Below are 23,367 nucleotides of genomic sequence, written 5' to 3'. Positions count from 1 at the left end.
CCCACTTGTAACAACAGCCATTCTCTTCCCAGCTTTGTGAATAGAAACAAAATGGGGAATGCAAAAGGTTTATTCTATGAAGAGGCTGCCATCTTGTTCATCTGAAGATACATGGATACCCAAATTTCTCTCTTCAAAGGGAAGACAGTTTTAGCAATGCCCATGTTAAGGCTACCAGCTTGACTCTGCTCAATTAAAAAAAAAAATCCTTCCCCTGCTAGCCTAAGACAGAAGAAAAAAAAATCTACAGTCTTTGAAAAATTAATTTATTATACATTCACAGAAGGTTTTGTAATAAAATTCCTTACCAGGCCTATTGTCAACATTACAAAATCGATAAGAAACTCCAACATCCACCATTACCAGCAGTGCTAATAAGTTAGTGAGCAATACTGCCCTTAGTTCCAATGTGCACAGAAGCTTTGTATCACTGTGACCAACACATTTTAACTGAAAAATTTGACATTTTACAGCCTCTCTACCTCTGTTTTGGACACTGACAGTTTTCTGCTATAAAAGCACAATGAGTTACACCATTGTTCCATAATTCTTCTGTTACTGTTCTTGAAGTCATTTGTATTTTAGGTGGCCTAAATGAATTCATAAGTCTCTACATGCATCTGTAGTCATGATATCTACTTTCACTCTGAAATAAAGCTGCAGTTCCAAATTTATACATATAACTCTCACTAATGGTAATAGGAAGAGAGGTACGGCGCTGTGTTGCTATTAACTCTAATCCATGTTAAAGGCCTCTTCAATAATGAAACAGCATTATTTGTATTAATCTGCTTAAAACAGAGGAACAGAGAAAAATATTGGCACATTTTTCTTAAAAATTTCAAAGCCAATCTTAGCATCCATGAGGAAGTGTTATCTGTATATTAAGGATAAAGTACTCAGTTGAGCATACACTACTGCTCAGAAAGGTTGTATTTGGCATGGAATATATATTTGTTATCCTTTTTTAGTTAATCTGTAAGTATACACACATTTATACACACAGACACATACAGATTTTTGTGCAAAGCCCAGGAGGGAGCAGAGACAACTTTCAAGTGCTTCACAGCCTTCTAAGTTCACAGGTGTGTACTCAACAAATTTCTAAGTTGGAAAATGAGAACCCCAATTACATGAGCCTGGATTTATGTAAGCACAATAAAACCCAGAGACCCACCTTCCACCTCATACTCTCTGTTAAGTAATTAACATGACCTCTCTGACTGTTTTTCCCTGGTGTGTACGGAGACCATAAGTGGTGAGTACTCCACAGCACAGACCAAAACATGATCTGAGTGTAAATTAAGCATCCATGTAACACAGAATGTAATCTTTTTTTTCCTTCTGTCTTGCACAGCTGCATAGCATGATACCCTTGAGATTGTCAGTAATGATGTTTCCTTTGCATACCTTAATTACATGTGACATTGTTGAATGCTAGTGTATGCATAGACAAGCTAAGGTACAGCAACCAAGCAGGTTATCCAAATTTTTGGTGTACAATGACAAAACAGAACTTTAAGGCACATATTAAATATTTTCCAGAGGAAAACATCTTGCAATTTATTGTAACATAAGTAGTAAACATCTGAATGTGTTTTTACACAGGTAACAGGTAGGTAACTTGCTACAGATATATTTCAAACAATGGTTAATAAAAATGAACCTTTTTCAAACCCACCAATTAAATATGTTTTCTTCAAAACAATATTAAGTGTGTGGCTATGAAAACAGAGGGACTCGTAGAAAAATTCAAAAATCATTTACCACAGGGTAACATTTTTATGACTAGAAGAAAACAAAAAATTATGTACATAAATACATATATTTTTATATATAGCAAATTACAGTTTCCTGCACTGAACATTTATCAAATATACAAGTACTGGACAATACTGGAGAGGGTGCTTTGCCACACCTTGCAGTCTTCTTAAATTCCTGTGATAGTGGAAGACAAGTTTCTACAGAAGATACAACTTGTTCAGTGATGTAAGCTCACACAATAATTAAGAAAAGTAAAGAAAACAAAACAAAAACACCCATAGCAGAAATGTCTGAAGTTCCCAGCACAGGCATCTTTAATAACAAAATGAGAATGCTCAACTGTTCTTCAAGCATGTGCCCCCACACAGTATCTGTGTCAGAGAGCTTTATTCTGTAGGACAGCCATCACCTGCCAAGGGTGCTGAATTTGGACAACAAATCTAATTCTCAGCTTTGTCCACTGGCTTGTCAAGGCCATCATCTTTCTGATAGATGGTCTATCAGGCAGGGAGGAGTGACCTTTCAGATCCTCTACAGAAACTGTATCCTTTTGGACCTGGGCAGCCACTCTTATGAGCTTCAGATAGAGAGCAAGGCACTATCTGGTTTTCTGGCCGTTATCGTTACAATGCTCTAGGAACTGTGGTTACAATCATGATGGGAGATTTTGAAAGGGGTGACACCAAGCTATTTTCGAGGACTATGTACAAAGTTATCTTGGTTTTGAAAACAGGAAGCATTCACACCACATGTTTCATTTCACCTGGCCAGAAATGCTAAGCTCAGGTTCCTAATGCATAAATAATGATCCTAATTGAAAAGGATGACATAGACTCCATTGGGTTCTTGAGACCTTACCAGAAGCAGTTTTCAAAGAACTGCAGTTACTATCTAGGAATAACAATCCCATTTAGATGTTCTTTGGAGCACAAAATTGAAATATTTATGTTATAAAAAGCACTTGGTTGTCTCCACAGGTTAGTGATGTCTGGAACTTGGGGGATTATAAATCCAGTCCATTACAATAAGAGTCATACTCACAATCATGAAGATTATGCCAACTATGAGAAATATCAGAGCCTGCAATTGGAAAATGAAATTTTATTAATAAAGCAAGTGATGAAGCAGGCTGTAGCTTGTAGATTGTCCCACTGGAGCTGCGTTTATATAACAACCAGGTCCCGAGTTTGGGTCATTCGCTGTGACTAAAGACCAAATAAGGTCATACAGAGATACATGAATCACAGTTAGTCCTGTGTGAATTTCAGTCCAAGAGAGCCAGGCTTTACAAGGCTAGATCTGAGAACAACCCACTTTGTTACTATGAACAATGATACAAAACATAAGAGGAACAGCTTTTATTTTTTTCTTTAAAAAATAATAAATTTTCAATAAATGTTTGTAGTTGCTGACATTAAGAACAGCTTCAAAGTAATCCATTTTATCCTTATTAGACAAATGGGTAGGCTCATATCTCTTATCTGAAGGTATTTCTGTGTGTATTCAAGTGATTCAGATGCTTGTAGTCACAATTTGCTTTAGCAGGATTTTAATTTAATGTGTCCACATTTAACATTATTCTGTCTTGCAACACAAAGATGAATTTTGTATGTGATCTCAGCGTGGGGTGTGAAATTCTAGATGTGCCTAACACACAGTAAGATGAAGAGTAAACAAACATGAACAAATATTCACAGCCTCTGTAGAATAAGAGCTCCAAAAGTCATCGTAAAAATAATTTCATTATAAAAACCTCTTTTATACTTGCAGTATGTATTGGTTGAACTTCCACATTTTTGTGAACATGTATATAGATGTTTATTTGTTCATCTCTTACATTATGTGCCTACATGTATATTTCATTAATAACTCTCTTTATTAAATTTCCAAAGAATATTTCCTCAGTGATAGTTAAATGTGTAGACAGTTATTGATGTTCAAGATGAAAGGTAGTGCAGTGGCAGTCCAGCATGTCATATAGACACATGGTATGCATAAATGAGAGACCTTCATATATGTCTCCTGTAGGTGTATGGTTCTATCTCAGAGGGGAAATCGCTATTACTTATTTATCTCTGCAGTTTACCTCTTAGCCTTGACCTCAAATGCTCCTGCTAATCCACAGATGGTGTTCTACCATGAACCAACAACAGCAACGGCAACCAGCAACAGCTTCTTATACACATATATAGTCTTGGTGCTGTTATGCAATAGCAAGTGTTAACTAGAGCTTTGGATTAAATAACTGACTTTTCCTAGTGGTTTAAGACACCTTTATCCTAAACACATAGTATCGTGTCTCAGGAGTAGTAGGGCACTAAAGGTTTCAGCTCATGAAGCCTGTGGTGAATCACACTGTATTTTGAGTGAGACACTACCATTTAAGAGCAACTGCCAGATGTTGCGAGTCAAAGGTCTGAGTATTGGTGACCAGTGGAAAACACACACCCTCCCACCCTTCTTTTTGCCATTTCTGCCAGCTCTCTTACCCCGATCTTTTGGGGAGACCTCAGGGGTTCCTTCTCAACAAGACGTAGGTAGAAGGCACCAGGAAGGATGAAAATCAACATTGTAGCAGAAGATGCTCCTGAAAGAGAAAGCAGAGCTGAGTACTGCACCATCTGACAGAAAAGCAATGTGATGCACCTGCAAAAGAGAGCACGTGGGGAGGCAGCTGCTCTTCCAAGCCCAGCTCCTCAAAGTGCTCCCTCTGTAGACAGCATTCATGAAGAGCTGTAGATGTCCACTGATTTGAGTGCTTGGGACCCAAAAAGATGCTTGCTCCTGAGAGAATTTTTTTTCAAAGTGGTGTGGCTGCCTGTGGTACAGGTGTCTGCATGTCACCTGGTGAAATAAGGGCAAATAAACACTGCCAGGGTGGGATATTCCTGGAAAGCAGGTATTGAAAAGAGAGTGAATGATCTGTGCCTAGGAAGTGCCTACTCCTCTGCTCAGCAGAGCCCAGCACAGTGACCCAGGCACAACAGGCAGGGAGGAGCAAACCAGCTGCAGAAATCCCATGGAGGTGTCTTTCACAAGGGCATCCATGTGTCTTCAAGCAGCTCAGAGCATGGAGGCTCTTCATGGACCTCTTAGGTCAGAGGCCAAAAGAAAGAGACAGGGAGAGCACTGTGAATGTCAAAAGAAATGTGTCACTTTTCTCCTTTTTTTAATGTTACAGTCTGAAAATCAATAAATTTTGTTCAGACTATAAGTGTATGAAAACCAAAGGTGATTTCCCTCTCCTCCACATATATTACATGCCCTTTTTGCCAAAATGGGGATTCCTTATGAGTTTTTATGTGTTTGGAAATTCTTATATCCCTTTTAACTTTAATCTGTGCTTACATTACTCTACTGTAAGACCCAAACTGAGACTGTCACTTGGAATGTAAATATGTTGTAGAAAGGATTAACAGAGTAAACAAAAAGTGTTTATAAAACTTACCAATAAATCCAAAGATGTCTTTAATAGTTGGAACAAAAATTACAAGCAGGTTATTAAAAGCCAGAATTACTGCTGCAATCAGGAAATGTCTTATCCAGCTGAATGGCCTTTTGGGAAACAGCAATGCACTGATAGATGAACGTATCTGCAAGATGAAAACCAGCAGGGAAAGTAAAACAACAATTAATTTTTCTTTCCACTTGTAAAAAATTATGTTAATTACTTTTCCTGTGAGAAATTCTGACTGAAAAAATATTTTTTTCAGTCTTCGATTCCCATAATGTAATCTTTCTTTGATGTAGGTTTTTAAGAACTGAGGTCAAAATTTAATGCAGAAACACAAATATTTGCACTGTGGAAGAAAATCAAGCAAATAGGGTGTAAAATCAGGGACATGAAATCTGTTATACTGAAATATGCTAATACCTAAAAAAAACCCCAAAGAACACCCCACTATGAATACTAATCAGCAGGCAAAAAATGCATGTGTGAAATAGGAGTTGCTGTATTCGTGAACCTGATCCCTCTGAAAATCCCACAGGAGTTCTGTCACTCACTTTTATGAAAGAGGAAGCTGTTGTTTTACTTGCCTTAAATGTATACATAGCTGAAAATAAAAGCATATTTTCAATGCTGCTCAGAAATTATAATCCTAAAAGCTATTGCAGAGGATCTTTTTGCTCCAGCGACTTTCTCACACAACTCAGAATTATTTTGCTTTTTTATCATAGAAGATGGTAAGTAGGAAAAAGGTCAAAAGCAAATATATTTGGTGGCTGGAGACAGTGTTACTCTCAAGTACTATGAGTGAGTTTGACAATAAATGTATGGGGTTCTGTCAGACTTGGAGTCCATCACTTGATAACACAGCATGAATTTTGTAATTTGTATTTTTCAGGTTGATGTGAGGCAATATGAGGAAAAGGCAGGCAGATTGCAAATATTTTTTTTTGAGCCCCTGAGTTGATGTAAAATAGCTTTATTGCAGTGAAAAACCACTGCCTGCATTCCTGTGCACTTGCTGTCAGCATCTTGTGTCTTATTCCTGTGATGTAGTCCTTAAAAATGATCTATACAATGGAAGTTTTACAGTGACTAAAGGTACATAGACCTATAGTTAATTTATTTTTTTTTAGCAATGCAAGGAATTTTTTAAAAGAAAAAACTCTGACTACCCTGAGAAAATACAAGTGTACTAATTAATTAAAAAATAGTTGATACAATTATATTGCTTATTTAGAGTAATAATATCTGATAAGCTGGCTGTCCTAATAGGCTGCATAAATATCTTTGATATTCTGTCTTACAAGCATATGATATTTACTTCGGAATCCTCTTAATAGAGCAATTAGTGCTGTGATATGCAACTGTTAGGACCTTGTACACTATTCAGATATAAAAATGGTTTTACAGAAAGCTAAAAGGCAAAATGCTACATCTGATAGACAGAGGCTTTTGCAATGCCATTAGCTTCTTTTCCTATGAAGAGTGATCAGTATGTTAAGACTAATTTAAACATTTAGCCTCTGGTTTAAACATAGCATTTAAAGCAGAGCACTGGACCTCTCTGATATAGAGGGACCGATCACTGTGGGTACTCTATACCAGAATTTTTTTTGGTAGGCAACACTGAACAGTGATCACTGCTCTGAGGCACTTGTCAACAAGCCTGGAAACAGTATCTGGGCAGAGTGTGCATTGCATCCAGGAAAATAGAACAACAAGACCCCAGGGTTACTGCTCTCATCACTTGAGAATTGTATGGTGTGACGTGCAGAATGTGCTGTACAAATGACACACCAGCCTTCCGAAACCTAATCACCAGGACCAGCTATTTTCTCCCCTTCTGCATAGCAGCTCAGGGAAGACATGAGGGACAGTTCTGTACATTCAGTGGCCTGGAGGTTGGCTCTTCAGGGAAGATTGAGCCCTGAGGAAGATCAGTCACTCTGCAGAGCAGTGTGTTAACCTGTCTGGGCTACTGTGGACATTGTGTTTTTCCCTGTGAAGAGAACACAGAAGCTCCAAACTTGGCTCAGACAACCGACTATATGGCTGAGTCTTGTATGCCTCTGTTTTCTGGCATTTACCTTCCTCCTCCGGTCATAGACTTGAGCATGGAAGGTGAGCACAGGGCCTCTGTCCCTCTATTTTGGCAGCGAGGTCTGGTAGTCCTGTACAATGTGTGACCTGAGCTTCATGTGTCTGTCCTGAATTTGGATGCTATAGTAGGTGCCTATGTCTGTATTAGGAAATCTTGTAAGTGGTTTCAGTATATCCCCAAGACTTTGATACTCAGCGCTGCTCTGATAAAAGTAGTACAGAAAGAGCCAGAGAGAGGGTAGTCATTCCTGATTTATTTATAAAGACTGATTTATTTCAGTCTTTCAAGTTTTCCAACCCTAACTGCCTAAGGTCCATGCTCTGGTCAAACTGCATACAAGAAAACAGACCCTTCTAAATGAAAACTTAGGCTTACTTTTCTTCAATGTTAAAATCTGTCTGAGCTGAGCACATACAGTCAGAGCATATGTGCTAGCCCTGATTTCAGCTTCAGCACTCTGTTACTTACAGGGAAAAGGACAAGTGGCACGGTCAGGGTTACGGCTACCAGCACTGCCAGGCGAACCGACAGCAAGAGGGTGTCAAATGTATACACTTTTGTGTATGTATGAAGTAGCTCATCTTCAACTTCTCCTACAAAAAGGAAACAGAAAGGAGCTAAACCACTTAAGCAATATCTGAACATGCAAAAGGATCTTTATACTGAAGCCAGACAATATTAACCTTAGCCCAGCTGCTGTCATTAGATACATGTTATGGGCTAGACATTAAAGAGTTTTCTCACTGTGACTGACACAGGTCCATCATTCAGAGAGACAATGAGGGGAATACAGCTCTAAGGTGATGCTTTGTATTCTGGTTTCTTTAAGATGACTTTAAGAAAGTAATTTAATGGATGTGGAACTTGAAGTAAAAGTAATTTCTATGATACAAAATATGAAACAACTGAACTGGTAACAGTTCCCTTAGACCTTCACTCAGATGTTCCAGCTCTCAGACAGAGTCCTCTTGTCCCAGTAAGAGGGAGCAAATTGTGCTGTATCATTCACTTTGTTGTATGGAGGAACTAACAAGCTAAAAAGAAGTGGTGTTTGCATAAAATGGTGTGCTAATAGAGGGATCACTCTGTTTGCCTATCGGTTAGTCTACCTTATCCATATTTTTTTACACTAGAATGATTTGCACCTGTTTTTCAGCATAGATGAAGCTGAACTAGCAGCGTCAGGGCCAGATTGAGTAGCACTTAGTAGTGTTGTGTAAAACTGTTGAGCTCTAGAGTATTTTTAGTACGGTCACTCTTGGCCTTTGCCAAGAGCCAAGTTCACAGCAGCTTCTTGTCTGAGTTCATAAAGCCAAGAGATATACTAGTTCCCCTAGTAGGTGCCTCTGAGTCTCTCTCAGGTGAGGAACTGGTGCTCTGACAGCTGGTGAAGTCCCACAGGTCATTCAGAAGGTTACACTGTGTATTATGCTTGAGTGTTGCTTACACTTGGATTCAGACCCATGAAAAATACATTAATACTTGGGTCTCTGCAACAGAACTAGGTCTCCTGCTTTAAAATGAGATGGAACATTCTACAGAGAACAGAGTTTTGACCTACCATAGAAGGTAAGGTATCCAAAGAGGGCAGCCAGAAGATACATGGTAAGCATGCCAGTGATGGAGATATTTGAGACATTCTGCATTCGCTTTCGGGAGCGACTGAAGTATAAAAGAAAGAGAGTAACAGTCCTGCAAAGCTTCTATTTCTATGACAAGTACTCAGAATTATCTTAGCTCTCTGATGTATCCTCACTGGCTAGTAAGTTCATAGCAACTATGTTGGTTACACAGAGCTGGTATAGCCCTTTGCAAAGCTTCAATGACTTATAAAAGTAGGCTGAAACTCCATTTCTACTGCTTTTTCGCTCACAACATAAAATGCATCACATTATTTTGTATGTCATTATTTATTAACTATCAATTTCAAATGGTGTATTTTAAATAAAAAAAATGAAGGGTCTAAAATTACAGTGCTGGTAATAATAATAGACAAGAGCTTTCAGCCAGCTCTATGCGAACATGCCCTTATATCTATATACGGCTTTTCTGCAGGTTCAAGAACCCCTTGAGGTCAAATCCTTTCTTCATAAATCCTTTGGTTAAAGACAATCTTCTTCATCTTATAGGACCTGGAAGCATGTTCCCAGATTATCTGAGAATTTTTATTGCTTCTGAGGTTAAAACTACTGAAATTGGAGGTAATGGTTCTTAGCCTTCTTGAGTTTTGCAGGACACCCTCCTAACATGTAATTTTTGCTGTTCAGCAAATGCCTTTTATTAACACTTCCCAACTATTAACTCTGTGCTGATTTAAGCAAGTGTATTTGATTTTTGACATTTGTTAAGCAAAATGGTCTAGGTGAAGAGCCTATGTGAGACACTGAAACCAATGGCATCCCAAGAAACTTTCAGAGTAAGTAGCAACTGACCCAGACACAGAACCCATTAAGATATTATTAGAAACCAGAATTACCTCTTTCAGTGCAACCAAGTTCCCCAGTTTATTTCACATCCTTTAAAGGAATGTTTAGATTCTGCCTTTTCTAAGTAAATACTGATCAATGCAGTGGTTCTCTGTCACCAATATTGGACTATAAATTCAAAGTGAAGCAAATATCTGCTTACTATAGAAAGCAAGAAGTCATTATCAAGGGGCTGTTTATACACCTGCAGTAAAGAGACAACACGTAGGAAATGATCTCTAGCTATAGTTATCTGGAAGTATGGGACAAAATTTAATAATCTTACTCTTTCAGTTCACTGTATATTGGTAGGACCTCAGGGTGGCATACGAATGCAAATGCCAGGATGGGTATTGCATAGGCAGTCTGTAAAATAAAGCTCACATTAGTAAGAATCGTCACAGCTGTGATTCTGACTTTTGGCAAGCAGCAGTTAGCTGTAGTACAAGTGGATAAAGAAAAATTCTACAGAATCTCCCTTACCCGTGAGTTGAACACAAAGTATTTTGGCTGACACTTGTCGCTATTATCGCTGTGTGCTTCATATTCTACACCACTTTTGGGGGAGGTATCTTTTGGCTCCTCAAGGCCTGGCAAGTGCCCAGCTGTGTTGTCCATCATGAAATTCACACCAGAATCAAGTGAATCATTTGGTAACATGACCAGATGCATTGTCACTGTGTTATTGGTGGTGGTCCAGTTTTCAACCCCATGGTCCATAATGGGGAGAGGACAAGGTATTTGGGATTTCTTGAGGATTACCTACAAAAGAGTAAGCAATGTAATCAGAAGAGTACCACTATAGATGATTACACATCCAGGGTGTTTTAACAGAAGTATAAATAGGCACACAGAAAAGAGAGGGGAAATACAGGGAGCAAGAAATCAGGTGCTACCACTTCTGTTTTTCCTGCAAGTATTTGTTCTTTATTTGCCTCTGCTGTTGTCCTGTTTTATTTTTTATTCTCAAGTGGCTTTTAAACTGATATTTTTTTTCTGACTTCATTCAGCAATAGGCTTGTGAATTGATTCACTTGCAGGCACTTTTCTAACATCCACATTAAGTTATCATGGTAAGAAATGTAAGTGTTCAAGAGTTTTCAGGTTCTGTATTTGTTTAAAGACAACACCCAAACAGTCACCTACCACACTGACAAAGAAAACCATACAGGTCAGCGAAAACCCACTCGTATAACCAAGATAACCTGGGCAGTAAGAAAAACAAAACAAAACAGAAAAGAAACCAGTTCAGCTGCATATAAATTCACAATCCTAACAGAAATAAGAAATGAGCTTAAGTGGTGCTTTAAGCTTACCTAAGGTTTTTAGAAGGGAGAGAGGAAGAATAATCACAACTGTTACAAGTATGACGAGGTAGTTTCCATTCAGGTACCATTCTCTAAAGAGGAGGAATAAAATTAACAAGAAACATCACTGACATCAAAGCAAAAAATTTTATCTGAGATTCAGCTTGGGAAAAGATACCTACCCAGAATTCTCCTCAAGTTTCAAAAATGCTCTGATGACTTCAGGAAGTTCATATTTAATAATAAAGAGGTAGCTTGACATTGCTGTAAAAAACAAAACCAAAAAACCAAACACCTTTTGGGAAAACTGTAGTTCCAAAAAAAAAAAAAAAGAAAAAAAGAAAAAAGTTTTTGCTAAAGTACAGAAATGATTTTTTTCAATTAAAAGTGTGACTAAATAAATTATATGTGTCCTTCAAATTGTTATGATCATGTCCTGAATGACATCTAGCAGTCTGTATAAGCATACAATACAGCTACTACTGTATTGTATTCAGCATACTTGAATCACTCTTAGCTTTTCCTTTTGCTTATTTGTTGGGAATGTTGTTTTTCCAGTGGATGTTGCCAAACCCATTCTGTAGCAACTTAAGTTGTTGCACCTCTAGATTCCTTCAGCTACCTTGTCCTTCCTATTTTCATCTTCTTTCTTCCAATGCTCTTCTCCATATATAAAAAAACCAACCAGTTGTCAAGATTCCTGATGGAAGGGTGGAGTTCTATGCATCTCATTAAATGTACAGCCAAAAGTAATGCGTTGTCTGGTGCTTTTATGTTTGCCACAGAGGGATTTCTGGAGACCTGCATATAAATCTGAACAAGGACTAGAGGAATAGCTATTCTTTTTTAATAGGGAAGCATGCTTCATTCCTGAATTCAACCAATTTAATATTTAGGCTCCAGGAAGGAAAGGAAGACCATAGAATAGCATCTTTTATGAACAAAATCCCAAAGTCTTTTTCAGTAGAAAGATGTGAACTACCTTTATAGCAATGGTGCTATAAAAGGACAGTAAGGATCTGTTGATGGAGATTTGCAAAACATAGCAAGTTCCAGTAGAGAGATCACAAAAAATCTACATACATTCAACTGACTAATGGTATATTTAATTTAAACTTCAACTACCTCTCCTTAAGGAATCTGTAAAATATTACAATCTCCCTTAAGCTTTTTGTCTCCTAAAAGGTTTCTTCCAGGACAGTAAAAGGAAACAAGCGTTGTTGCATGAATGTGCAGTCCTACCACTACTACTAATATTGGTAAGTAAACAGTCTCCTGTTGTCTGGAGGTTTGTTAATAGATATTTCACAGCAAGTATCTTTGTGTGTAAATACATTCAAAAATTACTCTAAAACACAGAGCATCTTAGGGAGAATACAACACAACTGTTATTTCAAGAAAGGAATTCAGCTGAAAAATGAACTCATGAAGAGCTTTTTATGGAGAAGACAGAACCATGTGCTATGCCTTCTTATTCTGGCTAATCTTTTCTAAGTTGAAGCAGATGATTCAAACAGATGCTAAGAAGAACAGTCTGAGCTGTACTCAACAAAAAGAAATGGCCAATTCCTTGCAGACAGCCAGCCAGGCCACTTTAGCCATCATTGAAGTCTTTTTACTGTCCATGGAGAGTTCCCAGGTGACTGTCTTTTACCATACACTGAAGTGTCAGGTAGCTGAAACAAAGTGAGATGAATTCCTCATGTACTTTCTTTTTGTAATACAGTGTATGCTGTATCTGGCTCATCTCTGACGTCATTTAGCCAGACAGAGGAGAGAAAGCACTTGTGTTCTGTAGAACAGCAATGGAAGCAAGAAAATTCCCTCCCCCCTTACCTCCAATATTCTGCATTGTAACAGAAACGAAAACACCACACTTTCCAGGCCAGCCAAATGCCTTTTCTCCCAGCTTTTCATATATTAATGATCCTGAAAAAAACCCAAACCAAAATGGAAATATGGACCACTGCATTAAACATACTTGATGAATTGCATCCTAAGGTAAATTACATGCAGTAGGGACTCTGTCAGCCACAGCCTGATCCTCATACCTCCTTCTTTTGATATCTTCAATAACAGGTGGACCGAGTAGAGTGACAATATTGCTACGCTGAGCAGCAAAATTCTGGAAGGAAAAACAGAAATTAGAATCCTGAGCAGGACATCAGAGACAGTGGATTTGAACTTATACTTGCTCATTTTCATGAAGTTCAGCATGTAAATAGTTTTCAGTGTGTTTGTTCTTTGGTCTCCTAGTACTAAATGTAGAGATTAGTGTCAGCTGTAGCTTACTGGTGAGTACAGGTGCACCTTATATGCTCCAAAAGCCCCTAAAGGCCTGTTTAAGTCCAGTCAGTGCCACCTCTGTGCTATTTCAGAAGGACAGAATCTTAAATCTTAACAAGATCCTATTAAAGTAAGCAGATTTCTATGCAAGAGTCTGGTCTTTGGACTCTTACCTACTCATTGACTTCTCACTTTTGTATATCTCCCTACTCAGAGCTGTCAAAAAAAAGTTCCCCAAACCAAAACAAAAACCAAACCATGATTGTGACAACTTTGCTGCCACCTCCTGGCTGGCCACTGCTTTTGACCTCCACTCCATCATCCTGAAGTGGAGTGTACTTGCCTGATGTGCAAGTACATTAAAAATCTTGCATAATATTAAAGTGTGGCGTGACACTGAAAAACCTGCTCTTGGAGCACTTTCAGCTTAGTCTTCTATTCTAGTCTTAGTCCTGAGGACTTCACTGGCAATGTCCAAGCTCGCTCGGCCGTGGCAGATGAACCTCAGGACTTAAACGGTGGGGCCAGTTGTGCGCACGCTGAGCCTCACCTAAAATCCACTGCGCAGGCTGGAAGGGCACACCCACATGGGGACAGCCCTTCCCAAATCGTTCACGAAGTTTGGCCATACATATACATACATTCTAGTCTACTTGAAGGTATGGGTGCCTGAATTCATTAGTTCTGATGACTGCCATGTTCCTTCTATACAACATTTGCATCCTATGTGTTTTCAGCTATCTGCCTCTTTAAACTGCTGGTGAAAAATGTACCTTTGTATGACATATTTAGGGCACAACACTGTGGGCATTATATCTTATTACCATAACTGTCTTGTCACGAGTCTGCACAAGTGCTGGTGCAGAAAGGAATGCAATGATAACAGGACAGGGCTAGGAAATACAAATGTGCCTTACTCTATGGCTGAACAGAAGGCTGTGCTTACACCTTTTATTCCTCTGAACAAGCAGTTTGGTGTTGATATGGGAGACACTGACTGCCAAGTTCATAAGTGAGTCACAGTCTAAGAGGAGACACAGGACCTGGGGCAATGTGATGACCACCAGAGCATCACAATTTTCTCTCTTTGAGAGAGATAGACAGTGCTACAATCTTCATGTGAGCAGTGTTGCCTCTCATGCTGTGGGCTCATGCTAATAAGGTAAGGGGGAATGATGTCTGAGGTCACAGTATCCTGCTGCGATGTCATCCTTCTTGACCGGGAGACCCATGCAGCTGCTGTTTAGGGACATGATCTCTATGTCCTGACACACAAGGTAGGGTGAAACAAAGTCCTCCTGGTTTCACTTGCTAAATCATGCCAGGCAGCAAAAGTGATGGTCTGGTGCAAACTCTGTGCAATCTTAAACCTCCTCGGCAGGAGGAATGTAATGGGAACCTCTGGAGAGCTTCTGAGTTTTAGGAACCATCCTCTTGCCTTCACCCTGTAGAGCATCTGGCATGAGACAAAAATTTAGATAGTGCTGCCAGCATCATCTAAATTAGAATTAATGACCAGCAGTTTCTTTTTAGGTAGGAGGGATATTTCTGTCCCACTAACACTAACGTCATGATGTGTGAAAACAGAGGAACTTCCAGCAAGTGGATATATGCCATGGGGATAACAATATCTGCACATAAGTTTGTACTTTTAAATAAAATTAATTCCTCTACCAGAAGGGAGAATGTTTTCATGCAGGAAATATGGAAATAGGACAGAAAAGAAAGTGGGTTCTGGGTAGAGGCACCCTTTTTTCATCTGTTTAACTCTACCTGTAATGCTCTAGCATTATTCTCTGCTTCAGTACTGCTAACAGAGCTAATGTCATTAGGCTCATATCAGAATTTTTTAGCCACCTCTGTGAATGAACAGAACCTAAAAATAAAGATATTACAAATGTAATTTTTTTTGGTCCCCTTAGTGAGACTTAATGTATCATTGTTTTCTTTCCAGTGTTAATTTATGGACATACTAGTTAGCACAAGTGTTCAGAGAAAATTGAGAAAAATAAAATCCTACAATTGTCTAACCCTGATACAGTCAGTTTCAGAACCAGCTTCCATTTTTGATCTGCAAATACTGTGTCTAAGCCAGTGGGATGCAGGTGTTATGAAGCACTTACCCAGAACAGCATTTGAATCCACAACTAATTTTCAGTTAAAAATTCTACTGGCAAAACAGGAGATGTTTCTTAGCAACTGGAATCTACATGTAGCATTTTGAATGCTGTTTCTGTTGTAGTTACGCAATCTTCACAAGCAAGAAGCTGTATAAAAACAGCCAAGCAACCTGGTCTAAAGGCTTGCTAGATTTCAGTAAAGTCAGACAATGGGCTATTGTCACATAGTACTATCATACTTTGTGCCAGTCTCATGGAAGGTTAAAATTAAGGCTTCAGTTAAAATTAAAACCTATTATTAGAAAAAGGAAGTCACCTTTTTTTTTTCTTTTGTATGGTCTGTCTCATTAAAATGAGCCAGAGGTTACCATTGATTAAAAAACTTCCCATGGCTATCTGCTACTGTCTATCAAAAGCCATTTTGTATAGATACTGTCAGCCACATAGGATTGCTTTCATCTGTGCACATTGTGTACAAATAGACTTGAGGGAGCAACATTAAATCTGAATAAATCTGTGCATGCCTTTGTATTCAAAGCATGCTGCTATTTCAGATTATATTGAATATTCTTCTTTTATTTCTACATAGTTTTTAGATAGAATGATGTAAATATATTTATGGGTGATTTAATTCCATTGTTGGATTCCCATACTGAAGTAGCAAGATTGCTATTATTATTTTAGGACCAGTATACTGTTCTTTCCTTCTGTTTTTTAACTGCACAGTATCAATTCACAATTGTATTCGTGATACAAAACAGATCTAAAATATTGAAGAAAAAAGACTTCTCAGCAGTAGATGGTTGCTTATGGTGAAGTTAAAATAGTTTCATTATAGATGATTTTACAAAACTTTTCAGCTAACAAAACAAGCTTAGTATACCTCTCTAATCATAAAAACTTCAGCTCCAGCTCCCTTCTTATATTTTGTTTGCTTTTCTTTCTATGTACTTACATGAAGAGAATAATTCCTGTGTTGGCCATGGCATAGGAGAGCCCTAAGATGCCGCTGCCCATAATGGCATTGCTGAGGTTGAATGAGGACATTCCAAAGGAAGTTCTACCCTGGTGCTGTTGGACGCAAGAGCAGAAAACGGCAATTAGTTTGCATTTTACTGAGCATAACAGACTAATCATCCTCATTGCTGTATTTCCCTGTGCTGGTCCCTTGATCCTTGGAGGTGGAGCTTTTTCAAGGTTCCTGAGCCCACAGGCACTTGTCACCTCAGGGAGTCTCTTTACCCACAAAGACAGCTGTGCTGGTAGTGTTTGCCTCTTCCCATCATTCCATTACCTCAGAGAGGAGTAGGGCTACATTCCTAATGGGCTAGTGAGGTAACACAGTTACATTGACTGTGTTGGCTAGCTTGTCTAGAAAGACGTGCTGTTATCTTATAGATTTCACAACTACTGATTTTAGAAATCAGATTATTTTTTCAGTTTAATACAACTGATTTTTGAATTTTTATCCAAGTAGGATGTGCTACTTACTCTGGGGAACTAAAAGTGTATCTAGGGGAATAAAGAATGGAGGGCTGAGGCCTGTGGCTGGAGACAAGAGAGCAGAAGATGACAAAACCTAGGAGAGGGAGTATGGTGTGCAAAGGAGTTACAACTGACACCAAGTGGAAAAGAAAAGGGGAGAATATAGCTCTTATTTTCAGTTTACAATCATAAATAACATTTTTTGGGTTTATGTGATCAGTCCTACTAAAATCTGTAACACAGACAATAAAATAATTCCTTTCTTTTCACCAAATTGATGAAAACTTTGAATAAAGTTAAATCCTGAGCAGAGAGGTATCCACATTCACACCCCAGAAACCAGTGCTATGCTTCCACTTGCATGTAGAGGTGTCTAGGAAGTTGGAGGTATGCTGAGCATTGCTCAATATCATAGAGCCAAAAGAAGAATATCCTTTCTTTAAAACAGTGCAGCTGGATTCACTTACACTGATGTTGGAAAAAAGCAATTCAAGCATGCATACACTAAGGCCGAGATCTACCTGGCTTTTGAAGCAACAAAGTACCTCTGAACCAAATGTATTCTCAGAGAAATGGATGCAAACCTACCCTGGGTGAACATCTCGGGTGAGATTACATGAATGCAGACCTACCCTGGGTGAACTTCTCAAGTGAGATTACATGGATGGTACTGTAGTTCAAGTGTGATCTCAGGAATTTTTCTGATTACTTATGAAGGAAAGACCCAGTTTGACTTGTAAGACAACAGAAAGGCTTTACTGCCCTAACTGTTAGAAAATGTGTTTATTCTCTTAAAGCCAAAATTATGCCCATCAAGGTCCAAAGTAGCTTTGTTTATTGAAACTTATTGAAAAAATATTCATGTCAATAAGATTTATTTTGTAACTATTCATTAATTCATTAAAATTTATAAAACTTACACATTCTTCATTATAGTCTTCCAATTTCTTTTTACCCAGATATCCATTAGTAAGGAACTTCTGACTTTCTGCATCATCACTAGCAAATGGACTGAACACAAAGGAAAGTAAGAAAACATTAGATAAAGATTATGACACACATTTTATTCAAGTAGAGTCTTTTGTCATTAGTAGAAACTTTGAAATTACAATGAATATTTAAAAATCAGAAAAAACCCTCTTTTCTCCTGTAAGGTTCTTGTGTCCAATGGCATGTTTAGTATATCTTTGCTTTGCCTTGGAATTTAGTTTTAAACCCAGTAATCTTCAAATTATATCTGATTGCAGATGTTGGAAAGTAGAATTCCATACTGACAGCTGTGTTCTAAATCTGAGCACATGCTTCACATCTGAGGAACAAAGTGCCTTACAAGTGCACTGTTGGAGGTACATGCTGGGGGGTGCAGCAAGCTGAAAGCTGGAGGCTGTTGGCTGGTTTCGAATGTAGGTGCTGGTGCTATGGTGGGCTTTGCTGGAATGCCTGAGGGTGGGCTGTCCCTGTGGGAGCACTGAGCTGCTCAAGTTGCACTGCTCTGAGAGTATACTAATTTACACATGTACTATCTGACTGGAGTAGTTGGATATTTGCCAAGGGGTAGTCTGGGTTGGGAGCCTGCAGGGGTCACTTCAGGTGGTGGAAAGGGGAGACCTGGGCTGCCTCGGCTGTGCTGGGTGCACCATCCTCCAGAGCACAGAGCAGGCAGGGTCAGTGCTGTGGGAAAACATCGCAGATGCCATTAGTGAAGCTTGTTTTATGACTACAGCTTTCTAGCCTTAACAGAGGAGTTAAATGCTTACCTCCTAATTGCAGTCTTTTCTGAATCAACCAGCTCTGTGTAGTTGTCTTCGAGGCTTTCCCCACTGTTGCTCTGGTCATCAAGCATGATGTTGACTTTTTGCAGCTCCATGCGATCCATTAGAGAGGTCAGCGCTTTCCAGCACACACACTCGCTTCTTCAGGGTAAACAACTGTGCTGTCTGCTTGCAGGTCCTCTCTGTCATGCAGGGACTGCCAGAACACTTTGTTCTGCAAACAAAACACAATAGAAGTCATTAGTATTTTCTTCAAATTAGATAAACCAGTGTGAATTGTTGGGTTTGTGTTTGATCTTTATAACAGCATTAAGAGGAGAAATTATTACAGACTTGGAAAATCCTGGGCAAGCATGGAAGTCCCTTTATATGCCAGCACTTGGCCCTCCTGACTCACTTAAAATGATGAAGAGTGCAAGGGCCAACAGTGGATGTCCAGCACGTGGCAAAAATACAAAGCCTGCAGAAAATAATTTCCTGAACTACTGCTTTTTAATTTCTAGGGGAGGGTGATGCAGCAATGGTTGCTGTTAAGCAAGGAGTATAGCAGAATTTTCCAGTAAGATTATTATTGTCACAGATTTAAATGTTTTGTTGATTTGTCCCTTTCGCTGGGATCTGACAGAGGTGAGCATTACTGTGTGATCACTTTTTGATGATTAGGAGGTGCAATTCTGATAGACTAGTTTCTGGTTTTCACTGTACATGTGTTTTAATTCTTACTTGACCCTGTTAGAAAAATTTCTGCCTTTTAAAAATGATATGATGTTCAGCTCTTTATTTGTCGATGGCCCAAATAAAACTATACAACCCAAATTTACAAAGGGTACTTCACCTCTGTGATTTCAGGAGCTCTATGTTACAGATTCATCTGTAGAAAGACATTTGGATTCATTTGCTCATTACCAAACTCAAGATGAAAACACTGTGCAAGAAATGTTGCAGTTTTGCAAGACTTTTCTCTTCACAAAGGTACTCCTTGTTGTAGTTTATATTTCCATTTCGCAACTGGGGCGACAGCAGTGAAGGGAGTGAGCATAGACAGAGAGCACATTTCTGTCATGCTTGTGAGAGTTACAGGTTTCTGGCCCTCTACCTGCTACCTTACAATCAGGCACACTGTCCAGAACCATGACATTCTTCATAAATGCCACATGCTAAATGCAGCTCAGCATTGTACAATAACAGTACCAGAAAATACTGCAACAAATAATTTCTATGTCTGGCTTTTTGTAACACTAAATCTGCAACTATTTAATAGCCTTTTTCCTAGTTCTGCATCTATGGGTGTCTAAGTCCTGCTCGATGAGCAGAGGTTCATTATCCTCTGATACTGATCACATGCGGTTCTTAAGAATGTCTATAAGCATATTTGTAGTGACAACATGTTGGGGTGCATGTGCTTAAAATGTAAATGTACATTTTAAATACCAGTCCTGAAGGTTAAAACTGACTCCAGGCCAGAAATTAAAGTCAAATTCCTTGTTTCTTACTAAAAGCATTCACCCAGACCAGATAACTAAAAAATGAGAAGCAATATCACGGTGCATTAGATTTACTGCCAGGGAGAGTGTCTGTGTTTAATTCTTTCTGTCGCCTCATGGAAAGTGTGTGTGAGGGGATGAGTGACTCAGGCATCAAGGTATTGCTGCTGGCACTTGCATTCCAGTGGCTGGGGGATTCTGGCCACTCGGGATGTGAATAACTCTATGAGATACAAAGCCAATAAGACCACCTTTTGCTCCCTTCCATAGGCCCCTGATGGAGCCCTAACAGCTGTGGCTTCATTTACAGGACTGTCTTCAAATGCAGAATCTACCCTGTCTGAGGCAAACAGTCTTTCCAATTCTTGATGCTTGTTTTTAATCTGTGGTGTAAAAGTCAGGCAAACAAATCTATCTGTGCTTATCTCTATTCTGGTAAGGGGTAAAATCTCCCCTGCTCATACTGCCTAACTCTTCTTGAAGAATTGTCTTTTCCAGAAGTGGCAGTCTAAAAATTACAGATCTTCATAGAACTGGGAAATGGAGGAAAAGTAAGCAAAAAGTTGCCAGGAATTAAGCTACATAAAGATTAGGCTGAGGGTGAAAGTCTGTGCAGCACAGCAAACACAACTTGGAAAGGGGAGAAAAAAATAGACTGGAAATACATGTAACTGCTAACAATCACCTGGACATTGTCCTGTCAAACATTGGCACAAATTGTCTGATTTATGGGCGTCAAGAGTCTATGGAATTACTGCATAAAGCAGTGATTTTCTATTTTGTTTTTCTTTTAAATCTGTGAATTCCCAAAAGTTTGGTGAAAGTGCAAATCTGCAGGTGGCAAAATTAAATCTGTTGAGAATCTTCTTTGTTGCAGTTACAGCATTTCAGGGAGAGATTGGTAGAGCTCAAGAGGTCTACAAACCTTCAACTGAAAGCCATTGTCATAAATGCGGATAGAACGAGAACCTTGAAACAGGCCTAGTATTAGATTTGCATCCTGCAAACACTAATAAGTGTAATTATGAGCAATGGTATCTTTGAGCTTCACCAGAACTTGGCAGAGCTGGTCCTTAGTTGGCAGAAATCCATGTCTTCAGGTTCCTAGCACTGGAGATACTGAGGGGTTTGGGAGGATGTTCAGGCACTCATAGCGTGTCCTCATCATGAGTAACATAGAAGGGGCAGAGTTGCCACTCCTTCACCTGAGGGGGTAATGGGCTAACCCTGTGCCTCTGGAGTTGCTGTTCAACCTGCAAAACATTATTAAGATAAAGGGGAATGCGCTGGCATGGAGTGCTCAGTTGCACCTTTCAGGGGTTTGTGCTGGCTAGACTGTTGCTCCTGGGGGATGGCCAGGAATTGGGGCAGGAATGGTGTGACAGCACAGCCGCCAAGGCTGGGCAAGCCTGGGCCCTGTCAGAAGCTTGGCACATAATATTTGAGGAGAAGCACTAAAGTTCATCTGTTCTAGCTTCCCTGGAATTTCATGCTTTCTGCTTCAGAGTTCTGAATTCAGTGCCTGAACATGCAAGAAAAATCTCTTAGACTGACAGTGTTCCTCTGCCTTGGCTTTAATACAGTGATGGTTCTAATGCCTCCTGGAACATTTGGCTGAACAGAAAAGATTTTTCTTAAAGTATAGTACTAAAATGGAAATATTAATTGCAGAAGAAATTCACCTATTATTAGAGGGAAGTTACTTATCTCTAAAAAACTGATTTTCCTCCTCAAGTATAGGGTACTGTTCTGCATCATTTATTATGTAATAGTTTTCAGCAATGATTCAGAAAATGATGAAATTTTTGGCATCTGATTTCACAATATTATTGATTTCTGTCCAGTCTTCAGTTAGGACATTAACAGAATGGACAACCACTGGGCAAATAATGCTGGGTCATAGATATGGCTAACACTTTCATGGGTTTTGTAGTATCAGTACTTGTAATCTTCTCTATGGTATCCAATTTAGCAGATTTTGCCAGATTCTTTGTCTTCGTGACAGTGAATTAATAAATAATTATTGTCTATGTGGCTATTTCAAAATTAAGTAAATGTTGTCACTGTGAAACAAACAGTCAAAATGCAAAGCTTTCACAAATTAATTTGTTTAAACAAATTTTAACCAAGTAAATCAAGAGCCTTGAAAAAAATTCTCAGAAGTCAGCCAAGGGCTGTTAAGGAAAGCAATCATTCATTTCTTAAATGACTAGGAAATTTTGAACACTTTTGCTGCTTTTCTCATTGGTTAGGTTTTGATTTTCTGTACAAATGAGAAGACTAAATTCCATTCCTAAAGAAATATCAAAGATATTTGCCAGCGTAAATTACTATGTCAGTAAATCTTAAGAATCTCACCCTTCACATTGCACTTATATTTACAGATTAATTAAATTTCTATTTACCAATTTCAAAAGACGTAGCCAGTCATTAAAATACATTGATGAAACACTGTAAAGAAAGAAAAGTTTACCTCTGAGTCAAGCAGGTTTTCTTCCTCACTTGCTAGGCAGTTTATATCTTTTAGGAATTGCACCTGTAAGGAAAAGTTTACTCATGTGCAACCTAGAGCAGTTGAACAGTGATTTAAAGACAAATGGGAGTGTATGAGATGAACCAATCAACAGCTGCTACACCCCAACAACTCCCTTTGACAAACTTGCGTCAGCTCTTTTTAAAAAAAAGGGAAAAAAAAGAAGAAAGGTAAATCAGTTTATTGGAGCACACTGAGGGCAAACAACTCAGTCTCCCGAGCTATTTGCTCTCTGAGCTTAGCATTATTACAAAATGCTTATCCACAGAGTGGTTCACCCAGGCTTGATCATACTTTCATTTGACAGTCTTGATTTCTGAATAATGCATATGCATTAAACTTGCAGTAGAACAATACTAATAAGCCTGGAAAGTAAGATCTGAGAGAAATACCCATGGACTTCCACACTGCTCTTATTTCTGTGATTACAAAGCTACATCTTTCATTACTGTCCAGACTGGTCAGAAGCTTGTACTTTCAAATGAACTAGTTGATCTGTGCCTTAGTTTACCAGCTGAAATACTTACTGTAAATGGAATTGAAGAGGTATATGTCAAGTAACACATGTTATTAATTTAATGGCAATATAGGCCTGTGGA

At 38.8% G+C, this 23,367-nt stretch overlaps 1 protein-coding gene across 1 annotated transcript; it reads right to left on the bottom strand.

The window, feature by feature from the left end:
- Positions 1 to 245: 245 nt before the first annotated feature.
- On the bottom strand, positions 246 to 22,817 carry SLC38A4 (solute carrier family 38 member 4). The gene is made up of 16 exons (XM_071552340.1): positions 22,709 to 22,817; positions 18,737 to 18,965; positions 17,900 to 17,990; positions 16,450 to 16,565; positions 13,140 to 13,213; positions 12,925 to 13,017; positions 11,271 to 11,352; positions 11,098 to 11,180; positions 10,928 to 10,986; positions 10,265 to 10,543; positions 10,068 to 10,147; positions 8,878 to 8,978; positions 7,785 to 7,909; positions 5,213 to 5,357; positions 4,254 to 4,351; positions 246 to 2,844 (listed from the first exon to the last, which is right to left on the bottom strand). Exons 2-16 carry the CDS (start codon positions 18,853 to 18,855, stop codon positions 2,743 to 2,745), a joined length of 1,647 nt encoding a protein of 548 aa, XP_071408441.1. The 5' UTR covers positions 18,856 to 18,965; positions 22,709 to 22,817; the 3' UTR covers positions 246 to 2,742.
- Positions 22,818 to 23,367: the final 550 nt, after the last annotated feature.

This window comes from Pithys albifrons, chromosome 3 (genome assembly GCF_047495875.1).
Source record: "Pithys albifrons albifrons isolate INPA30051 chromosome 3, PitAlb_v1, whole genome shotgun sequence".
In the NCBI taxonomy this organism is placed as follows: Eukaryota; Metazoa; Chordata; class Aves; order Passeriformes; family Thamnophilidae; genus Pithys; species Pithys albifrons.
The sequence above is the reverse complement of the archived record's forward strand: the minus strand, read 5'-3'. Positions and strand labels throughout refer to the sequence as shown.

Excerpts from the sequence above, each read along its gene's own strand:
- SLC38A4 (XM_071552340.1), bottom strand. The coding sequence starts at position 18,855 with ATGGATCGCATGGAGCTGCAAAAAGTCAACATCATGCTTGATGACCAG. Across the intron at positions 13,214-16,449 it reads ACAGGAATTATTCTCTTCAT|AATTTTGCTGCTCAGCGTAG; the intron begins GTAAGTACATAG and ends TTTTCCTTCCAG. Across the intron at positions 2,845-4,253 it reads GGTCTCCCCAAAAGATCGGG|GCTCTGATATTTCTCATAGT; the intron begins GTAAGAGAGCTG and ends TTCCAATTGCAG.